This window comes from Pinus tabuliformis, chromosome J (genome assembly GCF_031772625.1).
Source record: "Pinus tabuliformis cultivar Carrire ecotype Pingquan chromosome J, CPIR1, whole genome shotgun sequence".
In the NCBI taxonomy this organism is placed as follows: domain Eukaryota; kingdom Viridiplantae; phylum Streptophyta; class Pinopsida; order Pinales; family Pinaceae; genus Pinus; species Pinus tabuliformis.
The window spans coordinates 232,776,910-232,784,571 of NC_142295.1; the positions used below are offsets into that span (position 1 = coordinate 232,776,910).

General features: G+C 35.5%; 1 protein-coding gene across 1 annotated transcript; it reads right to left on the reverse strand.

The window, feature by feature from the left end:
* Positions 1-588: 588 nt before the first annotated feature.
* Positions 589-2,074, reverse strand: LOC149226590 (putative aquaporin PIP2-8). Its single transcript, XM_089375326.1, has 4 exons — positions 1,753-2,074; positions 1,352-1,647; positions 1,087-1,227; positions 589-952 (listed from the first exon to the last, which is right to left on the reverse strand). The coding sequence occupies exons 1-4, from the start codon at positions 2,033-2,035 to the stop codon at positions 821-823; spliced, it is 852 nt and encodes a 283-aa protein (XP_089231452.1). The 5' UTR covers positions 2,036-2,074; the 3' UTR covers positions 589-820.
* Positions 2,075-7,662: the final 5,588 nt, after the last annotated feature.

Consider the following 7,662-nt stretch of genomic DNA (forward strand, 5'->3'; position numbering starts at 1 on the left):
CATGAATGTTAGTAGTGAATCTTTGCTCCGGTGGGGAGGAAGTTTACCTAACACTTATAGTGACGGGATTATTTTATTTTATGTATGTTCACGCAGTTTAATTTGGATTGATGTTAAGCGCAACTCTTGGCCGTTCCTTCCGAGTCATAGTAGTCAAAGATGAGCATTAATCCACACTTAAATTTAACACAGTGAAGCCTCAAACAATATTCATAGCATGAATCTAATTTGGCAAGAACTGATCAGAGTTATATTTTCCAGGATAAACATTAATCCACAATTAAATTTAATAGAATGCAGCCTTAAGCAACACCAACACAAGCGCCATATTCATACTATGAAACTAATTATAAAAAAACGATCAGAGTTAAATTTAGTATTAAAAAATAAATATTAATCCACAATTACATTTAATAGAATGAAACTTAAACAACAGTAACACACAATATTCATAGTTTGAAACTAATTTGACAAGAAATGATTAGAGTTAACTAATTTGACAAGAAATTACTAGAGTTAAATTAAAGAATGAAGCCATTTACAACGCAAACACTATGTTTACTGGAGTTAAATTAAAGAATAAAGCCATTAACAACGCAAACACTATGTTCATGGTATGAAACTCATTTTACAAGAAAGAGTTCGACTTGAGATCAGAGATTTGCGAGAGGGAGTTGTAAACAATACCAGCACGATATTCATGGCATTATTTATTATTTATATTCTTACCAAAGCTCCACAGTGTAGACCTTACAATATAAACGTCCACTTATTGAACTGCAATGTGGGATAGTAAGAGAGGTCCTGTGAAGTTTTCATTCTACATTGCACTGGTTAGGTGGCCACGCAACGATCCCGAGTTTTTCAGGCCAAAACCACCCGCCCTTAGAATGTATTGGTGATACACCGCAGCAACCGCAGCTCCAATCAGCGGACCAACCCAGAATATCCACTGCCATACATTCAATCCATTAAACGATAAGTCAACATCAAATTTCATTTCTATCCATAGAAGTCTCCTTTTCGAGGTTATTTAGATCAGTAAAATGCAATGCTTCCAAACAGAGAATTATAGATAAATCTTACAAGATCGTCCCAGGATTTTTGATGGCCGTATATCATAGCGGGGCCAAAGCTCCTGGCAGGGTTGATGCCTGTGCCTGTGATGGGAATGGTTGCCAAATGGACCAAGAATACCGCTAAACCAATTGGAATCGGAGCCAAAACCTGCATTAACCAATTAGTCATATTAGTAATTTCCATCAGTGAATGAATATTTAATAACACCAAGGTTCATATATAGAGAGAGAGAGCGTTTGAAGGGTGGCAGAGTATGATTTGTGTTATGTACAGGGATGTGGGAGTGGCGGGCTTTGCGCTTGGGGTGTGCTGCAGAGAAGACGGTGTAAACCAAGACGAACGTGCCAATTATCTCCGCAAGAAGGGCAGTTCCCTTGGAATAACCGGAAGATACAGAGTTGGATCCGCCTCCGTTGGAGGCATATAAACTCCCCTGAATGCCCTTCACAAGGGCAGTTCCGCATAGGGCACCCAGGCATTGAGCTACAATGTACAATAGGGCGCGAGGAAGAGAGACCCTCCGGGCAAGAAACAGTGCAAACGTGACTGCCGGGTTGACGTGACCCCCTGCACACACGCATTGATGATTAACGTGATATTTCAGTATATTTACATGAAATATGGAATCAGATTATGATCAGGGCTGCCAAATATGCTTGGCTTCTTATATACCTGAAATTCTCGATATGCAGTATATGAGAACGTACATCATTCCTCCGAAAGCCGAGGCTTCTCCCAACAACCCCACTCCGCCACATCTACCTTTGGTTGCTTTGTTTTCAACAACAGTTGTGAGTGTTATGTAGAGGAAAAGCAGCGTAGCAACGAACTCAGCTATGGCGGCTCTGTAGAACGACCACAACTTCAATTCTAGCGAATCCAAAAGAGGGGCGGGGGCATGATCTTCATAATCCCTGCTCTGTTGTTCTCCGTCTTCTACTTCCATCGCTGCCATCCTGCTCTTCTCCTTAGCTTAACAGCAAAAACTGTACTGCTAATAATGGATACTCCACAGTGTGGATTTTACAGACGAAGGCCGTCGGTTAAATAGCAGTGAGGAGAGCTAACGTACCGTAGCCGTCAGATGACTGTAGAGAATAAGCGAGCTGTACCGCTCAGCTAAATTTCCCTACCTGAAGTAAAGAACACTGAACTTATGTCGCTTAGAGATTATATTATTTTGTAGAGCTGTATCAAGGCATCCTTAGCTTCTAAACTCATTTTAGAGATACAACAACATTTCGCATTCGCTTGTTCAGTTGGTTCCCTTTAGAGATTTATTAACCATATTAGCCTAATTTAATTATTTATGTCGTGCTGCAAATATATTGCTTTGGGAACACATCCTTTCCAGAGAGAATATTGGATTAAAAATTTAACATATATTTTAAACGTATATATAAAACATATTAAATATTGCAAATTAAATCATTCCATAACCATTAGATTTTTATTTCTATTTTTTTTATCTAAAAGTATTTTGGTTTTATAAATTATATTATTCGTTTAGTTATATAAATTAAATTATTTTATACTACGTTATTTTATACTACGAGATATCATTTTATAATAAATATCAAAATATTTTTTTATAATATATTATTAAAAAATCATAAAAATTAAATATATTATAATTTTATTTTAAATTATCATCACTATTATAAATTATGAAAAGAAATAATATAAAAATTATAAATATATATATGACAACTTGTAACAAAATTATTGAACACTAAGATTAACCCTATTCTATTATTGAGATTCTTAATATGTAAATAGACTATTTCCATTCAACTTTTTCCTCATGGCATCTGCTACTCTACTCAGTTCTCTCTTCCTTTTAAATGTTTAATGTCAAATTCAAATTCACTTAGAAAGGCAACCCATCATGCTTGTCATGCATTTAATGTGGGATGTTTAAAATAGTTGGTCAAACTACTAAGATTAGTTATCATCATAATCTTCTTACCAAGTAGAAAGTGTTGATATACCTTTAAGGCATGAACCACTGCTATTAATTCCAAATATTTCACAAGCTAAATATTTTTGTTCATGCTCTTTTAATTTTTGAGATTCATATGTTATCACTTCACCCTCTTGCATTATCCCTCCTCCAAACCCTTCTTTACAAGAATCTGTGCATACCATAAATTCCTTCTCCAGGTCTGGAATCCTCAAAATGGGAGTTGTGGTAAGTAAATGCTTTAGCTAGTCATAACTGCTTTGACATCCAACTGTCCATTGAAAATATTTCCCCTTTTTTGGTAAAGAGGTGAAGGGATAGACAATTCTTGAAAATCCTTCAATAAAACAATTATAATACCCACCTAATCACAGAAAGGATCTAATGTCTGCTACATTCTTAGGAATCACACATTCTATTATGGTCTTAATTTTCTCGAGATCTACAACTATCCTGTTGTGCAAAATGACATGTCCTAAATATTGGATCCAATCATTGTAAAAGTCACATTTTATATTCTTAGTGTATAATTGGTGCTCCCATAAGGTTTGAAGTACAATTTGCAGATGTCTTTTATGTTTTTCCATATTTCTAGAATAAATAAGGGGATCATTAGTAAATATTAGTACGAATTTATCAAGGTATTGATAAAATATACTATTGGTAAGACACATAAACATTTTTGGGGCATTAGTAAGCCTGAAAGGCAAGAAAACAAACTTGTAATGTCCATAACGAGTTCAAAAGGAAATTTTACATATATCCTCCTCTTTTATTCAAATTTGATGATATCTAGAATGCAAATCAATTTTTGAAAACAAAGTAGCCCCCGTTAGTTGATTGAATAAATCGTCTATCTCGGGTAGTGGGTATTTATTATTAAATGTTAATTTTCTTAAATGTCTACAATCGATGCAAATTCGTAATGTTCGATCCTTTTTTCTGACAAAAAATACAGGAGCTCCCCAAGGTGACACACATGGGCGGATACAATTTTTATTTAATAGCTCTTGTTATTGTATTTTCAATTCTGTTAACTCTGGAATACACATGTGGGAGGGTTCTCTGGATATCAGAGCAGCTCCAAAAATCAACTCAATAGTAAAATATGTATCCCATTTAGTTGACAATCCAAGGATCTCCTTTAGGAAAACATTAGCAAATTCTTGTACAATGGGTGAATTTTCTAAAGTGGTAGTCTTTTCCTTGGAATTAGTGTACCTTGCTTGTACAACATAGATCTAACACCCTTTCCTGATGCACTTCGCTAGTTGAGAAGCTGTGATTGGTATCAATTTCAGAGGTCTTTAATTCCTGGAATTTCTTGTCTAACCCCCTCTTCATTAAGGAAACTAATATTTTTGGCTTTACAATTTACTAGAGACTAATGCCTTTCAAGCCAATCCATGCCAATTAAAACATCATAGGACCCTAAGTGCAACACATTTAAATATGCTATTATTGGACGGTCTGCCAACATAATAGAGTAGCTATTCACCTTAGCCAATACTCTCCTTTTGGCTCTCGTGGCTAATTGCACTAACCAATTATTCTTAAATTTTTATGTTTATAATTGACATAATTCAACTATCTTAGGACTTATATAACTTAGATTGGCTCTAAGGTCGATTAAAATATACACAACTTGTTTTAAAAGTTTTCCTTCAAATTCTACCAAAGTTGATTGATAATCTTCCAATGCAGCATTGACCTTGGGAAGACTCCTTGCGACCTCCCCTACCGTAGATTCCTCCTGGATGTGTGTTGTCCATTCTGCCATTTTTCAATAGGGGGAATTTTTAATATAGTGGGGATTTCCACATCCCCAACACTCTAGTGGGGGCCTTGTAGACTCATTAAACTCAGGCTTCTTAGATTGCTCACATGTTTTTAATTCATTATTTGGATTAAATTTTTGCTGATCTCTATCTCAGTTTTTGTGTTGTAGATTTTTATATGAGTCTCTAGAATTTGTAGACTTTTCACCTTTATTATTTTGAGGGTGTTTTTCCCCTTTCTTATATGTCCAACTTTTTCCACCATCCCCTTTCTGCTTCATATGTTGGTAACAAATCCGCGCTTCGCGTATTACTTCATCCATAGTCTTAGGATTCTCAAATTCCAAACGTTCCTTCATAGATGTAGGTAGTCTCCTTATAAATCTCTGTACCTTCGCTTTTTCCTCACGTATGTAAGGAACGTATCTCAACAGGGAGGTAAACTTGGCTATATATTCATCCATTGTCAGTTGTCCTAGTCAGAGGTCATGAAACTCCTTGGCCTTATCATCATAAAAACACTCAGTCAAATATTTGCTTTTGAAGTACTGTTGAAACATTTTCCAGGTAATTCCTTGTTCATCCACGCCTTGAACTGCTTTTACCTCTTCCCACCATATTGTCGCCTTTCCTTGCAATTGATACATTACCATATAGGCTTTTAAGTTGACATTGTATTCGTAGATTTGGAAGTATTTATTGATATTAACCAACCATGGTTCAACAAACTCCTCTAATTCTCCATCAAACGTGGGGGGTTTGATCTTTTTAAACTCCCCCTGTAATTCCAATTTCTCTCTTTTTCTTCCTTATGTGCCTTATCCCAGGATGTATTACCGAATTCTTCATTTTCTGACTCTGACCCTCTTCCACCTTCTGAATCATGTGTAGTAATTATTTCAAGGGGACTGTTTTCCCTTTGTTGATGACATTCTACCTAGTTACCGTTATCAGTAGTTGGGGTTGGGTTCCTATGATTTTGTCGGTTTGTTAAACTTATAATGATTATTTCTTGGTCTCTCATCAACTATTCATTATCAACTCTCAATTTTTGCACCTTTGTTTTCAAATGTTGCATAATATCCATTAGCATAATTGTAGTAGTCTGAGGTATTTCTCTTAGCTGAACCCACATTTCTGGGGTTACCCCTTATATTAGTATTGAGCTGGAACCGCATAGGGACTCCAGTAGATGTAATAGGCATTCTGAAACTTCCTCTCCTCATTTCTCTCCATGGAACATAAACACAATTTTTTTAACATCTTGGTTGCCCAATCAGACCACAGTGCAGTCACCTTTTCTCTGATACCACCTGTAACACACCCCTTATTTTTTTATTATAAAAACAACACATTTACTATCAATAAAATTTCACCTATGCTAACTTGCATTACTTGTCCTGCATTATATGTCCTACCATGGATTACTTTGATTTCAACATTTGATAATTTTAATTAATATTTAGAGTTATGTAAGTTTTGAAGTGTGACATTAGTGGTATTTGTATCTATACGAGGAATTGTGATTATATTGTTGACCTGATGTTGGTAAATTTCTTACTCTATGGTTGAGATAATTCTCGTTACGATTTGATAACCTTTTGTATGATTGGCCATTTCGAACCCTCGTGAAGTTCTTTTATCATACTTCCACCTGGTGATATGATAGCACCTTAGTGAATGTGATAGATCAATGACTGTGATCCTCTAGGGTTCCATTCAATGGTAAAGATGAGGTGTGGTGGTTATAGAGTAACCACCCCACCTCTCGGCGATACATTTGCTCAGTCTACCCTTCATCTCAAGCATGGATCGCTTTTCTACTATAGAATGGTTTTCCTTTGTTGCATTTAGAACCACTCTGTTATGACGTCTTCTTTACTGATAGGTAAGTAAGGTCAATCTTCTTCTTCTTCTTTTTTTTGATATCCTGTGCGAGAAAAGTCTTAATTTTATTCTTTTATGTATCACAGTGCTAGTTCAAGTTAATTTTTTGTTTCTTTAAAAAGAAACCCTTGAGCTATACTAAATTTATAACTCTTCATGCACTAGAGGGTTTCACAAGCAGTTCAATCTCTGGAATAAGGTGAATTGAACCAAAGACATCCTTGCAGGTAAGTTGAGGGTCTCTCTACTATAGGTTGTTCTTTTGTTTACCCATTTTCAGAGGAAGATGAACTAAGTGAAGAATTATTACTCTTAGCGACTCCATGCATTCATCTGAGATTAAAATGGTTCCTAGGTAAGTCACTCTTTCATAGGCCATTTGATGGATTATTCTTAATTTTTGTTCTAAATACCTGTCTAATCCAGTTTTAATTTCATTGCTGGTTCATGTAGGTAAGGGTTGGGAGATGGCTTCCGATTGGTGACTTTCACATTCCACGTTTAACGCCAGTTTTCCATTTAGTAGTGAGGTTGCTCTACTATATATAGGTGTGGCATTTTTGACCCTCCTAGGTTTTATGTTGGTTCTTCAGTTGTCTTTAAATGTGGGGTTTTCAACCCAACCCATTTTAGGGTTTACCAAGAATTTGTATAATATAAATATATGTATGAATACATTCTCACTATTTTTTTGAACCCTAATTAGGGAACTATAATGGCTTAAATGTCTCGGGTCTAGGTTTTTAAGTTGGCAACTCTCTATGACTTATTCATATTTTAGGTTGTCGACAGACCTCCATTTCTGGAATCATTCATGTACTATATTTTATGTGTGGCCTTTAAGATGAGAAGTTTTTTTCCAGTTTCACGTGTGTACAATATATCAATTATTATAATTTTCTAGCCTTCGGGCCCTATCAAGACTATTTCTATGGAAGTTACAATTTGTAATTT